Source organism: Microtus pennsylvanicus, chromosome 10 (genome assembly GCF_037038515.1).
Source record: "Microtus pennsylvanicus isolate mMicPen1 chromosome 10, mMicPen1.hap1, whole genome shotgun sequence".
Classification (NCBI taxonomy): domain Eukaryota; kingdom Metazoa; phylum Chordata; class Mammalia; order Rodentia; family Cricetidae; genus Microtus; species Microtus pennsylvanicus.
The window spans coordinates 44,844,163-44,865,322 of NC_134588.1; the positions used below are offsets into that span (position 1 = coordinate 44,844,163).

Below are 21,160 nucleotides of genomic sequence, written 5' to 3' on the forward strand. Positions count from 1 at the left end.
CTACATCACCTCCCCTTTTTTGTCTAAATAAAAGGAAGGTTTTAATTTTAACATCATATCTAATTTATCTTTTATTATAACTAAGGAAAACTGTAACTATCTGTTGTCAACTCTTCAAAGACTCCAGAAGGATACAATATTATCTAATTAAACAGGAAGTGCACTGTTAGCAACTTCCAAAGTTCTAGAATTGACAGAGATATCTTGCTGCCTGAACAGTCACTCAAACTTCTTCTGTAACATTGGGACATCCATCTTCAGCCTACAGGCTTACAATATCCAGCAGACTTTTCAATGAAGCAGGAGATTTGATGATCTGTTCTGCCTTGTATTGGCAAAATTCATCAGTTGCTTTCTTCTGTGTCCTGCAGAATGTCTGGCAATTTCTTCTGTGAATCCTAAAGTACTATACCACCTTTTTTAGTCTGGCAAAGTTCACTGGTCCTTTTCCTGTGGGTCCTTCATGTCCAGTTTATACAACATACTGTCAAGCAGTCTAAGAGATAGCAGTTTCTTGCCCAAATGGCTAATCTTGCCACAATGACAGCAAACTCCATAAGGAATTTCTTCAATGCTCATCATCTCTGAAGTAAATTGGTGCTCTCAGGAACAGATGTATCTCATTGTTGAGAAAAGTCTAAGTTCTTAAAACATTTTAAATGCCATATTCTGTAGGTCTTTGAAAGGTTTGAAGAATACCATCTGAAATATATTCCTGTATATCTGGAAAACCCAACTAACATGGCTATGGTTTGACTATTATATATGACTATCTGTTAATCCACATTTCTTAATTATATATTATATTTTAAACAAGCTGCACAAATATAATACCTTAAACAAGAGCAGAAATTCATATACACAGTTTAACAAAATCAACCTTAAATTTGCATCAGTAGACTAAGATTCATACCAATGCAAAGTATTTATCTCTATATCACATCCCCCTGAAAATGAAAACAAACATTTATAAACAATCACTTGGGGAATCTGTGTGTTGTTTTTTCCAAACTGCTTCTTGCTGTTTGTTGGGCAAAGTATTTTTAGGTTTCATGAAGACCTTTTAGGGAGTTCTTGTTTTATCAAGCCACATTATTCTGGAAGTTCCTTCCAGAAACAAAAAGCCAAACCTCTTCTCCAAAGTAACATATTATTAGGCTCAAATTTTGAAGTCAAGATACTTTTAAAATATATATGTTGGTTTAACTTAGCAGCCCTCAAAATCAAATGTCTCCCTGCACTCAAAAAATTCAAATAAAGCACAATAAAATGCATAGTCTAGACTCTCTGTGTATATTCCATCTTTCCATGGCTTACTTTTTTTACTCTATTACCTTTTAATATTTATTTTTTTTATCTTTACTCCTTTAATCTATGACTTTTTGTACTCTTTCTTCTTTCTCATAAGCCTATGTATATTTATCCAACACTGTGACCCATTCAGAGTTCTTTTTTTTCTAAATCTGTCATATTAATATATTTGTAATCCTTTCTGATCAGGAGAATTTTTTTTAATGCCAAGAGGTCATAGCTCGGACTAATGCTGAAGCTTTGCCTGTTGGCTCTACCCTGTCCAACATAGTGGAGGTATATTCACTGCCTCTGCAAGCCATGATCACTGTCCCAGCTCCAGGGACACAGTGGGTCTATGTCACCATTAAGCAACTTGTAGCACTCTGCTCACAAACTCCATTTAAATGCTCTATATTGGGACCTACTGAAAGAGCCAGAGCCAGTCATATAGCCAGTATGAACCAGGAAGCTGTCTCTTAAAGAAGAAGCTGCACCTCTGCTTGTGACTAGCAAACAGAGCCAGTCTGGGGGGGGGGGTGCTGCTACCAAGAAGCTATGCTTGGCTCCTGTTTCTCTCTCTCTCTCTCTCTCTCTCTCTCTCTCTCTCTCTCTCTCTCTCTTTTATTGATAAAAGAATAAAGGAAAAAAAAACAAATTTCCACCTCCTCCCAGCCTCCCCTTTCCCTCCCCCTCCTCCCACTCTTCTCCCCCTCCTCCCACTCTTCTCCCCCTCCTCCCACCCCTCTCCCCTTCCCCCCATTCCTCTCCCCCTCCCTCTCCAGTCCAAAGAGCAGTCAGGGTTCCCTGCCCTGTGGTAAGTCCTAGGTCCTCCCCCCTCCGTCCATATCTAGGAAGGTGAACATCCAAACTGGGTAGGCTCCCACCAAGCCAGCAGATTGCGTAGGATCAAAACTGCGTGCCATTGTCCTTGGCGTCTCATCAGCCCTCATTGTTCGTCATGATCAGAGAGTTCAGTTTTATCCCATGCTTTTTTTGGTAATAGTTCAGCTGGCCTTGGTGAGCTCCCAGTAGATCAGCTCCACTGCCTCAGTGGGTGGGTGCACCCCTCGTGGTCCCGACTTCTTTGCTCATGTTCTCCCTCCTTCTGCTCCTCATTGGGACCTTGGGAGCTCAGTCCAGTGCTCCAGTGTGGGTCTCTGTCTCTATCTCCATCCATCACCAGATGAAAGTTCTAAGATGATATGCAAGATATTCGTCAGTATTGCGCTAGGATGGGGTCATTTCAGGTTCCCTATCCTCAGCTGCCCAAGGAACTAACTGGGGACCTCAGCTTGGGCACCTGGGAGCCCCTCTAGGGTCAATTCTCCTGCCCACCCTAAAGTGGGTCCCTTAACTAAGAATTGTGGTTCCGTGCTCCCCTATCCAACCTTCCTTTATCCCGATCCTCCTATTTCCCCAAGTCCCCCCTCCTTCCCTTCTACCTTTTCTCTCCCCATCTCCCCTTACCCCCTTCCCACCCCACCCCCAAGATCCCACTTTTCTCCCCGGCAATTTTGTCTACTTCCCTTATCCAAGAGGATAACGATATGTTTTTCCTTGGGTTCACCTTCTTACTTAGCTTCTTTAGGTTCGCCAATTGTAGATTCTGTGACCCCTATTTATGGCTAGAAACCAATTATGAGTGAGTACATCCCATGTTCTTCTTTTTGGGTCTGGGATACCTCACTCAGGATAGTGTTTTCTATTTCCATCCATTTGCATGCAAAATTCGAGAAGTCATTGTTTTTTACCGCAGCGTAGTACTCTAGTGTGTATATATTCCATACTTTCTTCATCCATTCTTCCATTGAAGGGCATCTAGGTTGTTTCCAGGTTCTGGCTATTACAAATAATACTGCTATGAACATAGTTGAACAAATGCTATTGACATGTGATAGAGCATCTCTTGGGTAAATTCCCAAGAGTGGTATTGCTGGGTCCAGGGGTAGGTTGATCCCGAATTTCCTGAGAAACCGAAACACTGACTTCCACAGTGGTTGCACAAGATTGCATTCCCACCAGCAATGGGTGAGGGTACCCCTTCCTCCACAGCCTCTCCAGCAAAGGCTATCCTTGGTGTTTTTGACTTTAGCCATTCTGACAGGTGTAAGATGGTATCTCAAAGTTGTTTTGATTTGCATTTCCCTGATTGCTAAGGAAGTTGAGCACGACCTTAAGTATCTTTTGGCCATTTGAAGTTCTTCTGTTGAGAATTCTCTGTTCAGTTCAGTGCCCCATTTTTTAATTGGGTTAATTAGCATTTTAAAGTCTACTTTCTTGAGTTCTCTATATATTTTGGAGATCAGACCTTTGTCTGTTGCGGGGTTGGTGAAGATCTTCTCCCAGTCAGTAGGTTGCCTTTGTGTCTTAGTGACAGTGTCCTTTGCTTTACAGAAGCTTCTCAGTTTTAGTAGGTCCCATTTATTCAATGTTGCCCTTAATGCCTGTGCTTCTGGGGTTATACCTAAGAAGCGATCACCTGTGCCCATCTGTTGTAGGGTATTTCCCACTTTCTCTTCTATCAGGTTCAGTGTTTTCGGGCTGATAATGAGGTCTTTAATCCATTTGGACTTGAGTTTTGTGCACGGTGATAGATATGGGTCTATTTTCATTCTTCTACAGGTTGACATCCAGTTGTGCCAGCACCATTTGTTGCACATGCTTTCTTTCTTCCATTGTATACTTTTAGCTCCTTTATCGAAAATGAGGTGTTCATAGGTTTGTGGGGTAAAATCCGGGTCTTCTATACGATTCCATTGGTCGACTTCTCTGTTTTTATGCCAGTACCACCCTGTTTTCATTACTGTAGCTCTGTAATAGAGTTTGAAGTCAGGGATGGTAATGCCTCCAGAAGATCCTTTATTGTATAGGATTGTTTTGGCTATCCTGGGTTTTTTGTTTTTCCATATAAAGTTGATTATTGTCCTCTCCAGATCTGTGAAGAATTTTGATGGGATCTTGATGGGGATTGCATTGAATCTATAAATTGCCTTAGGTAGAATTGCCATTTTTACTATGTTGATCCTCCCAATCCAAGAGCAAGGGATGTCCATCCATTTTTTGGTATCCTCATCAATTTCTTTCTTCAATGCCTTAAAGTTCTTGTCAAATAGATCTTTCACTTCCTTGGTTAGATTTACCCCAAGATATTTTATGCTGTTTGTGGCTATCGTGAATGGAGAAGTTTCTCTGATTTCCCTCTCTGCTTCCATATCCTTTGTGTATAAGAGGGCGACTGATTTTTTGGAGTTGATCTTGTATCCTGCCACATTACTAAAGCTGTTTATCAGCTGTACAAGTTCTTTGGTGGAGTTTTGGGGATCGCTTATGTACACTATCATATCATCTGCGAATAACGAAAGTTTAACTTCTTCCTTTCCAATTCGAATCCCCTTGATCCCATTATGCTGTCTTATTGCTATTGCTAGAACTTCCAGCACTATATTGAAGAGGTATGGCGAAAGTGGACAGCCTTGTCGTGTTCCTGAGTTAAGCGGGATGGCTTTGAGTTTCTCTCCGTTTAATTTGATGTTAGCTGTCGGCTTGCTGTATATAGCTTTTATTATATTTAGGTATGACCCTTGTATCCCTAATCTCTCCAAGACTTTTAACATAAATGGATGTTGAATTTTGTCGAATGCTTTTTCAGCATCTAATGAAATGATCATATGGTTTTTTTCTTTCAGTTTATTTATATGCTGGATTACATTGATAGATTTTCGTATGTTGAACCAGCCCTGCATCTCAGGAATGAAGCCTACTTGATCATAATGGATAATTTTTCGGATGTGTTCTTGGATTCGGTTTGCCAGTATTTTGTTGAGGATTTTTGCGTCGATATTCATGAGTGAGATCGGCCTGTAATTCTCTTTCCTGGTTGAGTCTTTGTGTGGTTTTGGTATCAGAGTAACTGTAGCTTCATAAAAGGAATTTGGTAATGACCCTTCTGTTTCTATATTGTGAAATACATTAAGGAGTATAGGTATTAGGTCTTCTTGGAAGTTCTGGTAGAATTCCGCATTGAAACCATCTGGTCCTGGGCTTTTTTTGGTAGGGAGGTTTTTGATAACCTCTTCTAATTCTTCGCGACTAACAGGTCTATTTAGATTGTTCACCTGGTCCTGATTTAACTTTGGTAAATGATATTTATCTAAGAAAGTATCCATTTCCTTTACATTTTCCAGTTTTGTGGCGTATAGGCTTTTGTAGTAAGATCTAATGATTCTCTGAATTTCCTCTGTGTCTGTGGTTATGTCCCCCTTTTCATTTCTGATCTTATTAATTTGCAAATTCTCTCTCTGCCGTTTGATTAGTTTGGATAGGGGTTTGTCAATCTTGTTGATTTTCTCCAGGAACCAGCTTTTTGTTTCATTGATTCTTTGGATTGTTCTCTGTGTTTCTATTTTATTGATTTCAGCCCTCAGTTTGATTATTTCCAGTCTCCTACTCCTCCTAGGTGAGTCTGCTTCTTTTTTTTCTAGAGCTTTCAGGTGGGCTGTTAAGTCTCCAATGTGAGCTTTCTCTGTTTTCTTTAAGTGGGCACTTAGTGCTATGAACTTTCCTCTTAGGACTGCTTTCATAGTTTGAGTATGTTGTTTCTTTATTTTCATTGAATTCCAGGAAGACTTTAATTTCTTTCTTTATTTCTTCCTTAATCCAGGTGTGGTTCAGTAGTTGGCTGTTCAGTTTCCATGACTTTGTGGGCTTTCCGGGGGTAGCCTTGTTGTTGAATTCTAACTTTAATCCATGGTGATCTGATAAGACACAGGTGGTTAGTAATACTTTTTTGTAACTGTGGATGTTTGCTTTGTTACCGACTATGTGGTCGATTTTCGAGAAGGTTCCATGAGCTGCAGAGAAGAAGGTGTATTCTTTCCTATTTGGGTGGAATGTTCTATAGATGTCTGTTAAGTCCATTTGTTTCATTACCTCCATTAGTTGTCTTATTTCTCTGTTAGGTTTCTGTCTGATTGACCTGTCCATTGGTGAGAGAGGAGTGTTGAAATCTCCTACTATTAGTGTGTGCGGTTTGATTGCTGCCTTGAATTTTAGCCATGTTTCTTTTATGTACGTGGGTGCTTTTATATTAGGGGCATAGATGTTCAGGATTGAGACTTCATCCTGATGAACTGTTCCTGTTATGAATATAAAATGCCCCTCTCCATCTCTTCTGATTGATTTAAGTTTGAAGTCAACTTTGTTAGAGATTAGTATGGCCACACCTGCTTGTTTCTTAGGTCCATTTGCTTGATAGGCCTTTTCCCAACCCTTTACTCTGAGTAGGTGCCTGTCTTTGTGGTTGAGGTGTGTTTCTTGTAAACAGCAGAACGTTGGATCCTGTTTTCTTATCCAATCTCTTAGCCTGTGCCTTTTTATAGGTGAGTTGAGACCATTGACATTAAGTGATATTAATGACCAGTGGTTGTTAACTCCGGTCATTTTTTTTTTTAGTCGTAGAGTTTGTGTGTATCCCTTCTTTGGTTTGTGTTGATGAAGGGTCTCTAGATGTCTGAGTTATTGTGGTCATTATTGGATTCCTTGGTTAGTGATTTTCCTTCTATTACTTTCTGTAAGGCTGGATTTGTGGCTGCATATTGTTTGAATTTGTTTTTATCCTGGAAAATTTTATTTTCTCCATTTATAGCGAACGAAAGCTTGGCTGGGTATAGTAATCTGGGCTTGCATCCATGGTCTCTCAGTTTCTGCAGTACATCTATCCAGGACCTTCTGGCTTTCATGGTTTCCATGGAAAAGTCAGGTGTAAGTCTGATAGGTTTACCTTTGTAAGTAATTTGGCCTTTTTCCTTTGCCGCTCTTAATATTTTTTCCTTATTCTGAATGCTTTGTGTTTTGATAATTATATGGCGAGGGGAAGTTTTTTTTTGATCCAGCCTATTCGGTGTTCTGTATGCTTCTTGCACCTTCATAGGTATCTTTCTTTAGGTTGGGAAAGTTTTCTTCTATAATTTTATTAAATATATTTTCTGGACCATTGAGCTGCACTTCTTCTCCTTCTTCTACTCCTATTATTCTTAGGTTTGGTCTTTTTATTGTGTCCCATATTTCCTGAATGTTTTGTGATGAGAGTTTGTTGGACTTGCTGTTTTCTTTGATCATAGTGTTTATTTTCTCTATGGTATCTTCAGAATCTGAGAGTCTTTCTTCTATCTCTTGTATTCTTCTGGTTATGCTTGTTTCTGTAGTCTCTATTCGTTTACCTAGATTTTCCATGTCCAGCCGGCCCTCTGTTTGTGTTTTCTTCTTTGCCTCTATTTCAGTTTTCAAGTCTTGAACTGTTTCCATTATCTGTTTGATTGTTTTTCCTTGGTTTTCTAGGGTATCATTCACTGATTTATTCAATTCTTCAAACTTTCTGTTATATTTCTCATCCATTTCTATAAGGGCGTTTTTTACATGCTGTTTAAGGGCGTCAATCACTTTCATGAAGTCAAACTTTTCTCCTTCTTGATTAAGGTGTTCATGTCCTTCCGTTGTGAGGTCGCTGGATTCTGGTGGCTTCATGTTGCTTTTCAGTTTGTTGGGCGAATTCTTGCCTTGGCGTCTGCCCATCTCTTCTTCCAAATACTCCCTTATGGGTCTTCTTTTACCAGATCAGGTCTCCTTGCCTACCCAACGCGGTCTCCCCAATGTTGGCTCTCCTGGCACCAAGGGATCAGGTCTCCGTGCCCAACCCTGGCTTGTCCCAACGCTGGTTCTCCCCAATGCTGGTTCTCCCCAACGCTGGTTCTCCTGGGGCCGAGAGATCAGGCCTCCGTGCTGGTTGGGCAGCTCGCAAACAAAGCGCCTACTCTCCTTGGTGCAGGCAGGCCATAGAAACAAAGGCAGTGGGGCCCGCCCTGGCGCCCCGAGGACTGGGATCCAGCTCCCAATGCCACACGCCAAAAGAGGGGGGGGGGGCAAGTGGGGAGGGCTCTGGACGGAAGCTGGGTGGGCCAGGAAGAAAGAGGCAGTAACCAGGGAATAGAGGTCCTGCAGAGAGCCCAAGAAAGACAGGAGGCCAAGGGACCCCCGAGATCCCCGTCCCTGGCTGGCGCCGTGGGCCAGAAACTCACCCCAACGCTGGTTCTCCTGGGGCCGAGAGATCAGGCCTCCGTGCTGGTTGGGCAGCTCGCAAACAAAGCGCCTACCCTCCTTGGTGCAGGCAGGCCACAGAAACAAAGGCAGTGGAGCCCGCCCGGGCGCCGGGAGGACTGGGACCCAGCTCCCAATGCCTCGAGCCAAAAGAGGGCGGGGGGCCCAAGTGGGGAGGGCTCTGGACGGAAGCCCAACGCTGGTTCTCCTGGGGCCTAGAGATCAGGCCTTCGTGCTGGTTGGGCAGCTCGCAAACAAAGCGCCTACTCTCCTTGGTGCAGGCAGGCCATAGAAACAAAGGCAGTGGAGCCCGCCCGGGCGCCCCGAGGACTGGGATCCAGCTCCCAATGCCACGCGCCAAAAGAGGGCGGGGGGGGGGGGGGGCCAAGTGGGGAGGGCTCTGGACGGAAGCTGGGTGGGCCAGGAAGAAAGAGGCAGTAACCAGGGAATAGAGGTCCTGCAGAGAGCCCAAGAAAGACAGGAGGCCAAGGGACCCCCGAGATCCCGGTCCCTGGCTGGCGCCGCGGGCCAGAAACTCACCCCAACGCTGGTTCTCCTGGGGCCGAGAGATCAGGCCTCCGTGCTGGTTGGGCAGCTCGCAAACAAAGAGCCTACCCTCCTTGGTGCAGGCAGGCCACAGAAACAAAGGCAGTGGAGCCCGCCCGGGCGCCGGGAGGACTGGGACCCAGCTCCCAATGCCTCGCGCCCTCTCTTTTTTTTTTTAAGGATTTTTACATCTTATATGGATCCATGCCCCAGATGGTGGGCACCATTTTGTAGATGGAGACTGCACTTTAGTTTTCCAGCTACCCAGACCCAAATAATCACATAAGAACTATATTAATTACAATACTGTTTGGCCAAGGACTCAGGCTCTTATGTCTTAAATTAACCTATTTCTATTATTTTATATTTTACCACAAGATTCGTAGCTTGTTACCTCTTGCTTCTTGGGCAGCTACATGGTTTCTCCCTGACTCTGCCTACTCTCTCTCTATATTTCTGTTCAGATTTCCCGCCTGACTTTAATCTGCTCTGCCATAGGCAGAAGCAGATTCTTTATTAACCAATGGAAATAAAGCATACTTACAGCATACAGAGGGGAACCCCACATCAATTTTCTTTATTCATTCATGTGTTGATGGGCATGTAGGTTGGTTCCATATCTTGGAGTGGTAGCTGGATTACACGGTAGGTCTAATTTTAGTTTTCCCAGGAAGTCCATACTAATGTAAATAATGCTTCACTGAGCTCCCATACCTACCAGCCATGTATGAGGTTCCCCTTTTCTCCACACCCTCACCAGCATTTGACTTTCTTTTTTTTGCCATTCTGATAGCGTGAGATGGAATTTCACTGTGACTTGGCGTTGCGCTCCTCTGATATTAATCTTTTCTTCTTCGTCCTTTTATCTCTCACTCTGCAGGAGCTTCAGAAATACGAGCAGTTCATCTTCGCAGATCATACCAATATGATCCATGTTGAGAACGTCTATGAAGAGATTTTGTATCAGATCCTCCTTGACGAAACCCTGAAAGGTAAGGATGTCTTGTCCTGTCCTGGAGGGGATGCTCAATGGGAAACACTCAAACACTCCTGAAATAACTCAGGGAGGCTGTAAGGTGAGAATGAGGAAGAGCTGCAGCTGAGTCTGATGCACAGGGGGACAGTGAGGACAGGCAGACAGAAAGGACCAACCTCAACTGTGCGTCCTTGAGGTGTGCACCATATGCCCATGAGAGTCCCCTTTCAATGCAAGCGTGAATTCTGCAAGTTCAGGCTTTATCACCGAAGAAGAAAGAAATCAGGGCTTAGTGGGACTGAATTGAGGGTCCGTCCTGATCTGTCTTTGCCACTCTGTGTCAGAACAGCAAAAGACTTTCACAGCTGAACAGAGGTGACTCCAACATCAGGGCCTAACAATTGCTCTGTCAGCACATTCCTCCCCTCCACTCAGCCGGAGACACAGGACAATGGCTTGGCACTCCGAGAGCCTCTTTAGGAGGCTGGCATTCGCTGCGCTGGGTAATGGGGCCCGGTCTAGGATTACACTGTGAATAGCTATACATTGAAAATACTTTGGAGGAGACTGCCATCTGTCTGTGGGAGTGAAACTTATTTAGTGTTCATTACTAAAACACCTCCTCCAACAAGAGAACTGGGCTACAAGCCTCAGGTCACAGTAGCTAATCACAGGGGGTCCCAGATGAGGAAGGCAAAGGTGTTGACGTGGTGTCTGCACAAAGGTCATGAACAGCGTGCCACAGACTTGTCTAAGTAAGCTGGAAGGAGATTCCTCTCCTCCACAATCTCTCCTCTGCCTGAAACCTGCTGTGAGATGCCATCTGTCAGAGCGGACACAAATGCCAGCTGCTGAAAAAACATGCTCACTGCCCTTAGCCATTCTGTCTCTGCCAGACACTACGACCCTGCACAGAGGTCCGTGGGCAAATGGTCAGGCACTATTGTTACTGTTGTTACTTTCTTGGTTCCCCTCCATGCCTTTGAGACTGAGATGGGTGCATATAAATGCTCATCTTAAACACTCCAGGCCAAACAGGCTCTCTCAGCTGTACACTTAGCAATGAATACCCACTATATAATCAGACAAAACAAGGAAGTGGAAAGTCTGCCCCTGTCATAGTGGAGTTCCAAACTAACCACCATCTTAGCAGCTGGTGACACCGATGTAAATGGTACTCTTATATCTAGACTTCGAGCCCTTAGAAAGCCAAGGCTTTATTTTATCCTCCTGAATTAATGCTGGCCTCAGATGAGGTACCTGGCAAGGGTTTCTTGGTTGAAGAAATTTGTGAATGAATGCTACCAAGATTCAGAGTCTGGGAAGTTTGCAGGTTTTGATCATAAGGAAAGGCTACCTGGAAGAGGTTGGTTTGCTCTTAATAAAAACCCAGAATCAGATATTAAGGGGTAAAAGCTCAGAGATCAGAGAAGCAAGGCAGCCAGCCACTGGAGAGACCTTTTACCTCCACTAATGCTTACACTGAAGACTGCCTAGACTGCAGTATCTCCATCACACCTCAGACTCCACACTCCAGTGAGTTCCTCTCTCTTCCCCTTTATAGTCCTCTCTCCACCCAGCCATATTGCTCTTGTCTCTACCTCCCTAGTGCTGAGATTAAAGGTGTGTGACTCCCAAACACTGGGATTAAAGATGTGACTTAGCTCTGCACTCTGATCTTCAGGCAAGCTTTGTTTGTAAAAACGTAAACAAAACATTACTACAGGTTTGTCCTAAGCTGGGTCTTGAAGCTAAGAATTTGAAGAGTCAGAGGAGCTGGCAGGAACGATTGACTTCCGGATAAAATCAGAACATCTGGGTTAGCTTGGCAGAGTGTTAATGCCATGTCTTGCTCTTTGGTTTCTCCCAGTGATAACAGAGGCAGCTATCTTGAAGAAACACAATTTATTTGAAGACAACATGGCCTTGCCCAGTGAAAGTGTATCTAGCCTGACAGATCTCAAAACCTCCATGGGGTCAAACCAGGCCAGTCCAGCCAGAAGAGTATCTGCCATTCCCCCAGGAGCTCCAGACAATGAAGTGTTCCAGGAGCCAGAGGAAAAGAAGCAGCAGCCTGTGATGCCTGACTCACTGGCTGGAGAAGAAAGTACTCCCATCCCTGAGTCCAGTCCTCCTTCAGGTGGGGATGGGCAGGAGACTGTGTCCAGTGTGGTGAGCTCTGCAGGGAGTGCTCTCACTGCGGAGGATACAGCAGGACCTCTCAGCTCACATGCGCAGGAGGCAGAAGGTGGGGAGACCCTTAGAAATGAAGAGCCAACCTGTGACAGGCCAGAGTCCATCACCACTCCAGGGTCCTTGAAGGAGCTGAAAGAGTTGTTGACTGTGACCGTGTCCGTGGAGTCTGCCCCCGTGATGGAAAACGATATGCTCGAGGGGACACCTGTTCCCCCAGAAAATGAAAAAGAAGAAGACAGCCAGACAGCTGCCATGCAGCAGGACAACCGTGAAGAAAGTGAAGTCCGAGAGGAGGCCCATCCTACTCCTTTGAAAGTTGAAGTTCCTGGAATGGACTCGGGGACACTGCTAGAGGCCAGCATCCCTACCTCTCAGTCCACTGATGGGGGTCTCCCTGAGGACACTAGTTGTCTGGGTCCCTTAGGGGAGCTGCCTGCGGCTCCAGAGCCCACTGAGAAGGTGCCGCCAGCCATGGTTTCCACGCAGGAGACCACCCATGCAGGAGGCGAGGCCGTGCATGCCGCGGCAGTCACGCTGCAAGAAGATGCTGCGTTAAATTCTAATCCCGTCTGTTCGGTGGAGAGGAATGAGGTCTCTGGGGATCAAGAAGTGCTGGGAGGGAACGGTAGCCCAGCCCTTGCTGTGGATACAGAACCAGCCAGTGCTGCCCAGGTGCATAGCTGCCAGTGGGTGGTAGAGGATGCTCCAGGCAGCGGCAGCCCAGATGTGAGTAATTACGAAGTGAGCTCCCCGGAACAACCCTCAGAGGAGTGCTAGGAAACAACCTGACTGTAGGTTCCCCTTTAAAACTGCCAGTCAAAGGGTTTTAGTTACAGGTATCCATCCATAGGGGATTGCATGTGGGTTGCTAAAAATGAACTATTTCCTTAATTCGAATGATAAATCCAGAGGAAATGTAAACAGGGTGTGAACACTGAGGCCAACTCTGGGGAGCTGAATTGCTCCCTGTAAATGATTGCTTTTAGCATCTTAGTAGAAATGATGAGAGAATTGGAGTATTGGGGTGCAACGCAGTTAAAGGGGCTCCAGAGAAGGAGCATTACTGCAGCAGAGACTAAAAGAGCAGGACCTGGCACCTCCATATTCTCTTCACTGAATGTGCCACAAATTTGGGACCGCACTTTGAGGTATTTTCAGCAAGAGTGCAAAGGTCTACCCTGACTCCAGCTTTGCGTGTCAGCTTCACTGCCTCTTAAGTGGCGTTTGTCCCTTACCAGGTCACAAGAAAGAGGAAGTCGTGAACACCAGCCACCCCTGTCCTATGAAATGCCCAGTCAGCCATGGCTGGTAGATCTCAGGCGATGCAGAGCAAAATTCCAAGGTGGAGGGTCTGCGGAACGATCGAGGAGCCCTGTTCCTAATCCTGCCATCAATTCCTTGCTGGTTAATTTTGTTGACTTATATGAATTAATCATCTTTTAAGCAAAATCAGATGGGGCCAGAGATTTCACCGGCACGACCAGCCTTAGGTTGTGCAAAGTGCGTGGCTAAGTTTTCTAACTCAAAACCTACCAGTTCCCACAGACATTAATTGAGCAGCTAGTGCATGCTCTGTTAGGCAGAGTAATAAACAAAAGGTTAGGTGTTTTGCTTCCTATAAATTAAAGGGCTCATGAGAATTTAGTCTAGAAAAAAAAAGGTTTTTTTTTTCAATTTTTAAGTTTCAAACCATGAGCGCCGTTTATACAATCCTGGTTTATTTTTAGAAGGGAACAAGTGAATGTATGAATGAACAAAGGAATGAATGAAATCACTCAAGTTTATGTCATTGCCAAAGACATCACCAAAGGTAGACATTGCTTGATCGTTCAGCAAATGAATTTCTTAGGTACCCTATCAGGTACCAAGCCTGGGCATACCATAACAAAAAGAAAGACCACTGTTCTTTCTGAAGGAAACAGAAAAGAATTCTCCTTTAAAGTAGAGTACAGCCTGGAACTATTGGTATAAGGGATGAGTGGACTCAGCTGCCATGGGGTGTACTTCCTGTGTCTCAGAGAATTCTCAGCTGGTTCCCTGAAAGCTGCGGGACGGAAGCTCCTTTCACGTGTTAGCATCAGAGCCTCACACTCGGTCTTTGGAGTTTGCTTTCAGTCACGGCCGTCAAGCATCTCCTTCAGAGACATCATCCCACACTTCAGCCATTCGAGCAGGAATTTAGCTACTGACCTCCCCCTCCTCCAACCTCTTCCACAAAGCATTTCTGGGATTTCCAAGTCATAAAGGATGAGTAATAATCAATCACCTCAGTGTGGTCTCATATTGAATCATTTCACCTTCTCATAGAACGTCTGTACTTGGTGTCCATGAGGTAGCTCACCATTAAGGAAGGAAGCTACGGCCAATCTCCCGTGGTCCCTGTTTACCTTCTACCTGGCCTTCAGCATGCTGAACCAAAATTGTGTTTCCTTCTTGTCTTTTCCACAGCCTCCTTTCTTCAAGGACTGAGATTAGGGATTAGTTATCATTTGTTCTTTCTGCTGGAAACTCACAGCCTTGAGTGATGGCTTCCTGCATGCCAAGTAACTCTAACATCCCAGGGCCGAGCACATGGACTGATGAGTTTCACACTGCTCCGGAAACGTGGGAACTGAACACCTGGCACAGCCCTGTGCAGGGGCTATTTGGGGCTTGCTTTTAGACAGGGAGAGGTTTTTCATTAACTTTCTGACCTTGTTGCATCTTCCCATAAATAAAGTCCAATGCTAAAGGGGCAGAAGGCCAAATGGCCAGCAGCACTGCCCAGCAAGGCAGAGGAGCCAAGAAAACAGTGTCTAACCGCACAAACACTGCCCTTCATTCTCGGGGAGCCATGGCTATCACGAGTCCCAGCTCATGCCAGCCCCACGCCAGAACCCCGCCTCTTCCCCACTTTTGCTCACCCCATGAGAAGCTAATTGTAATCAAGAGTTCATGCTACTGGATGCGAGCTGGGGCCCATCAGGAAGGCCAGACATCGTAGAGAACACCAAGAACCCTTCCATGCATGTCTCACACCACCAAGTTCTCCAAGACAGGCAAGGCAGCTGGTCCATTGGGAGACGGGTGCGGAACCTGCAGTGCATCCAAGTAGTCTGTGTGGGTGGTGACATGTCCAAAGCTTCTCTCGCTTTCATATTTGTGTGTGTCCTGGTGCCTCCATGGGAGGCAAGGTGCTGGTGATCTGAACGGGCAAATCTCTGCCTTGGTCAAAGTTGTTACAGACTCCTGGTCCTTGGCCAAGACTCCAGTTTAAACCAGTTATGCTACCTACTGACCTTTCACAAAGAAGATTTTTTCTTGAAAAAAAAAAACACTTGTCATTTTGTCCTGTGTGACTTGGCACATTGTATGGAATGATGCATTAACCACACACACACACACACACACACACACATGAGTGCATGCACACAAACACACAAACTTTCTGGTTGTCGTTTTCAAAGAGGTTGGGTGTGGAGAATAGCAGGCCATCAGGTTTGATCTTCTGTAGATTTTATTAGACAGATCCTCACGTTTGCCCGTGTAACTCTTCAGATTAAAGCCAATGACTTCAGAGGATTTCACACTCCTCCCAGACAAAAAGGAATTTTTAACTTGTTATTTTTGTAAAGTGTGACCTGAGGGTATGGTTTCAAATGGAGTGCTGGCCTAGCAGGCTGGAGGTCCTACTTTAACCCAAGGTTGGGGGTAAAAGTTATGTGACAAGTGCTAAGTCGTCATTAGTCATTTCAATATGGCAGAAGGAATGACATTATTGACTCAGAGTCTTAAACCATACGAGTTTCACCATGCGAGAAATGCCGGTGCCACGAGCCTTCTTTACCATGAACACACATGACCAGGGATTTGCTTTCTCAAGTCTGGGACTTGGTGAAAAAGAATTCTACACTGTGGTTTTATTTTTGCATTCATTATATAAAGCCAGTAACCTGAAAACACTTTGTAACCATGTATTTACTCTGCCAAGTGCCTGTATTCCAATAAAACATTCATCCCTGAAGGGCCGTCCAGATGCCTTTTATTTGGGATGGGGCTGGCTTCGTCTTTTAAGCAAAAGCCCTACTGGAGCTGCAAGGAACAGTCCTTAGGAACGAAAAAGGTGAAAATCAAAAAAAAAAAAAAAAAAGCCGGGCGGTAGTGTTGCAAGTCTTTAGTCCCAGCACTTGGGGGCAGGGTAGAGGCGGGAGGAACTCTGTGAGTTTGAGGCCAGCCTGGTCTACAGAGCAAGTTCCAGGACAGCTACCACTGTTACAAAGAGAAACCTCGTCTTGAAAAGCAAACAAACAAGAAGAAATGGAAAGGTGAGTCACCCTTGCTGGCTTCGGAAACTTCCCTGTTGTCAGGGAGAAATCTGCTGGGCACCACGTAATGTCCACTGAAATTCCGCTCTGATGACACACAAGCTTATTGTTCAGGGCACTGGATTGCATCCACAATCCAGCAGTGGGCAGCAACTCTTGATGTAGTTGGACGGCTGTTCAAACTTAAGTATATTTCCAGTGGGCGAGACTGAGTAAACCATTTCTTCTTCTGTAACCACAAATAAGACCGTGTTTACTTACCAACATTTGCAGTTGCTCGTCTATCCGTGAATCCGCTCGTCCACAGAACAGTCGCTGTGCGCCTCTTTGAGGCCGACGCTGAAGCGAATGGTAGGAAGCTAGTAGTGGCTGCGGCGGGCAGGACCCTTGTCATTACCAAACTCAGATTCTCAGGAGGGAGCTTGCCGGGGAGAACCTAGAGCTCGCATTGGTTTCCACTAATGACATGACCCTGCAGTAGTGATGTCAAGTCCAGTAGGGATGGGAGCACTCAAAATGGTTGACACTTCCTCACTCCTTCCCTCTGCTCGCCTAGCAAGCTTCCGGGGTGTAAAGGTCATCTAGAATGACCTCTCCAGGGTTTTTTATTTAGAGACATTCATTATATGGGAGTTGGGGGGTGGGAGTGTTTGATTTCAAACTCTGCTCACAGGTCCTTCTTAGATGACATGGTTATTGGCTGTAGTGACCTAGGGAGGACACATGGAGATCTTGGGAGCAGTCCCTTGGACCTGCCTCTGCTTGAACAGCTCAGAATCTTTGCCACATTCTTCACCTAGCAAAAGCAGCTGATTCTCCTTCCTCCAGCTGGCCAGGAAGAATCAGGACCAGTCAGGATATACCCTCCACTCTGTTCCCATAGCACCCAGCAGATGAACTTTGACCCTAATTTACTGACCCACCTCTGGTTATCCTATTTCACTCCACTGTGGACATCAACTTTCTTGATGCCTTTGGGGAAGGGACCCTTCATTATTTCGTTCCTGTGTCTCTAGTGGAGCAGCATCCTTGCACACAACAAAATTCTTGATATGTGTCGAATGAATAAACTGATAGACACCCTCCATCCTAGCTGGAGACAAAAGCAGATAGGGTGGATGCTGTTCCTTCAGCACAGGGCCTGGGATGCTACAACTACTTAAGCATCCTCAGCTTTCTGAGATACATCTGCTGTAATAATGAAACATGACCGTGTGCTTTGCATACTCACGTCTCTGGGAGAGTGCTGAAAAAACACGCCATTAAAAAAAAATCACTCTAAGGACTATAAGCCCAGTTTTCAGTATAGTAGGCAACCACCACTAGATTTTCCTAAGGTCTCTTTGATGTAAACTATCCAAAAAGGTTAAGAAGTTCCTTTGCAGGCTTAGAGGGAAAATCTTCCCAGGGTTCCCTAACCCAGCCAATACCTAAGCTTTTTCTAGGAGGCTGGCCTCTTTCTCTAGACCTTCAGCATACTCACTCTGTCTGTGGGAAGGGAGTATGTTAGTACTGCTTTTTAAATCCCTTAAGAAAGATGCAAATGAGATTTTTGCGTGAAGCCTGGTGGCATCCCAAATATTGGGAGGCTGGGACAGGGAGACTGTCCAAGCTCAGGAGTTGGAGAACAATGTCAACAACACGGTGAGACCTCCATCTTAAAAGAAAAAAATTAAAAAGAAAACAAACAATTGCCATGGTGGCTTATGCTTGTAATCCCAGGACGTGGTAGATGGAGACAGGAGGGTCAAAAGTTCAAGGTCATCCTCAGCTACTTATGTAGGTCTATACCAGCTTGAGGCAAAGAAACCCTGTCTATACAAAAATAAAGATTTTTAAAATAAATACGTAATAAAATAAAAAGATACTTTGCTTGATTAAGGTTTAAGGTATTATAAAGATGTATTTATTTTTTAGTGTGTGTGGATATTTTGCTTGCATGTATACAGGTGCACTGTATGCATGCCTGGTGCAGATGGAGGCCGTGAGGGTTCTGGATTCCCAGAACTGGAGTTAGCGGACAGCTGTTAGCTGCTGTGTGGGGCACTGGATGGAAACTAAACCTGGGTCCTCTAGAAGAGCAAGAATGGCTCTGAACCACTAAGTCATCTCTTTGGCTACCCAAAACATTTTTAAAAAATAAGAGGTTCCCCTGTGTAACTAAGCAACAAAATTCACATTGCTTATGTACTGTGAGGTTACTCACAAGACAGTCAGGAGCCGTGGCAAACATGTTTATCCTCTCAAGATGAGGAATGGACAAACACATTTTATAATTTCAGAGTTGGCATATTTTTCTACAGCAACTAATCCTAGTCTTTTGAAAAAACTGCCATCCATGAGGGTAACTTTAAATATGGACCCTCCTTTTTTTTGAGGCAGGGTTTCTCTCTAGTTTTGAAACCATGTCCTGGAACTAGCTCTTGTAGACCAGGCTGGCCTTGAACTCACAGAGATCCGCCTGCCTCTGCCTCCTGAGTGCTGGGATTAGAGGCATGCACCACCACTGCCTGGCTGGACCCACTTATAAAGAGCGTTCCTTTCCTCTCTCTAGAGCAGTAGTTCTCAGCCTTCCTAATGCAGCCCCTCATGTTGTGGTGAGCCCCAACCATAAGATCATTTCGTTGCTACTTCATAACTAATTTTGCCACTGTTATGAATTGTAATTTAAATATCTGATATGCAGGATATCTGGCTTGCAACCCGCAAAGGGTCTCATATCAACTTGAGAACCACTGCTCTAAATTAAAGCAACTTCTTTGTCCCAGAAAGTTAGTTAGAAACTCAGTTTCCTGCCACCAAACAGATCTTACAACGTTCATCTTGCACGGACATCATTCTTTATTCTTTGTAATCCTATTTACTGATCTACAAATATTCATGACCATCCCCTTGCCCATCAGTGTGAGCCCCAGATCCTTCATCCATTGCCCATCCCCTTCCCCCACCAGTGGGTGCCCCAGATCCTTCATCCATTGCCCATCCCCTTCCCCCACCAGTGGGAGCCCCAGATCCTTCATCCATTGCCCATCCCCTTCCCCCACCAGTGGGAGCCCCTAGGTCTTCAAAGCTCTCAGGCAGATGCTGCCGTTCCTTACTGTTTACAACTTGGTTGTAAACCCTATACAATTCCACTTTTTCTGTGGTGCTAGGGCCTTGTGTATGCTAGGCCAACACTCCACCATGGAGCTTACATACCTAGCCCTAATTCCACATGTGGAACATGTTAGAGAACCAGCAATGTTCTTCCCTTTCCATAGGAGGGAGCAAGACTCAGGCTGCTCTAACACCTCCAAGCTTCTGGTCTGTACATTTCTCTCAGCTGTTACTGCTGACAACGCTGGCTTCTGTACTACCAAGGAAATTTTGATGATGTCCTGTGTGCTTTGACTCATAACCATAGGGACAGCTTTTCAAGGAGAGTGTTCTATAGAGGCCTAGTGACAAACAGTGGGCCACACACTCACAGGCATGGGTTCATCCTGTGGACCCACACATCGTGCCTGCATTTCCCTTCAAAGGCTTTCCTGCCAGGGATGGGAAATGCACTGTCTCCCCAGGAGCACATCCTGTTTCCAGACAACTAGAGTTGGAGCACGAAGATGTTCTCTCCTTTGCCTCTCGAACCAGCCGCAGCCCTAACTTCTACCTACGGGCCCCTCAGCGTCCATCAGGTCTGGACCCACCACTCCACACCTTACTTTATGGCTTTCCAACATCTCCAAATGGCTGGACCCCTAACTCTCCCCTTTACCTCCCCTCTCCTCTCTTCCCCTCCCCTCCCTTTTTCTCCCCTGCCTCCTTCCCTTCCTCTTCTCCTCTCTTTCCATGGATTTGAAAGGATCTTTCCCCTTCCCCTCCCCTCTTTCCTAGTTAAGTGAATTCCTTGGATTTTCCTCAAAACAGCCCAACCCCTCTAGTGCCCTCTGCATCCTGGGCTAAGTCCTTTGCCCTGGAGCCTCAGCTCCCCGCCACCTGGCTCCTTCCATGGCACAGGAATGCAGGGAACAAAGAATGCCCCTCCTTTTCTCTTCCTTCTTGCTGTAGCTTTTGTTTCCAAATATTATGGGAAGATAATCCAGATAAAAATGATAAAAACTATAAAATTATAAGAATAAACATTTATATTTATGTTTCTAAAGTTATCATTTTTGACTCCTGAGAAAGTGAGGAAAAAATTGCTGCTTGTCAGCTCTCTACTTATTTCTAAATAAGTGGAACTCACCCAACACGTTGACATTTCTTTACTACTACTACTACTAGTGTGTGTGTGTGTGTGTGTGTGTGTGTGTGTGTGTGTGTGTGATTATGTGTATAGGTACATGCACATGTAAACACATGAGTGTGGAGACCAGAAGACAATCTCAACTTTTGTTCCTCAGAAACCTACTTTTGAGACATAGTCTCTGTAATGGTTTAGATAAAACACTGAGGTGCAGTTCCTTGAGGGGCGGCAGTGGGGTCCCACCGCCTGATGCCTCTGTGGGTCCCAGGTGGGTGATAGGCAGCGGGTGAGAGACCTCAGTGGGTCGATGGGGCAGCCGGTCCCATGAGGAGCTGCAGCACGTGAAAGATGGATAGATACCATGCAGAGAGAGTGGGTATAGTTTATTTAGTGGGTTATGGAAGGGAAAAGGGAGGAGGAGAGGAAGGGGGAAAGCAAAAGTTACCTCCCCTGGAAAGAAAGGGGTTGGGAGATGGCGGGGCTTGTCTCTTAAAGGGACATGGTGCACAGGTGACAGACCAGGCCAGA

General features: G+C 45.2%; 1 protein-coding gene across 1 annotated transcript in view; it reads left to right on the forward strand.

The window, feature by feature from the left end:
* The window catches only part of Niban1 (niban apoptosis regulator 1), a 158,282-nt gene extending 142,178 nt beyond the window's left edge, over positions 1-16,104 (forward strand). Inside the window, exons 13-14 of the mRNA XM_075988216.1 lie at positions 9,812-9,923; positions 11,778-16,104. Of these exons, the coding sequence (XP_075844331.1) occupies positions 9,812-9,923; positions 11,778-12,880 (1,215 nt within the window). The 3' untranslated portion in view covers positions 12,881-16,104. The remainder of the gene's footprint in view (positions 1-9,811; positions 9,924-11,777) is intronic.
* Positions 16,105-21,160: the final 5,056 nt, after the last annotated feature.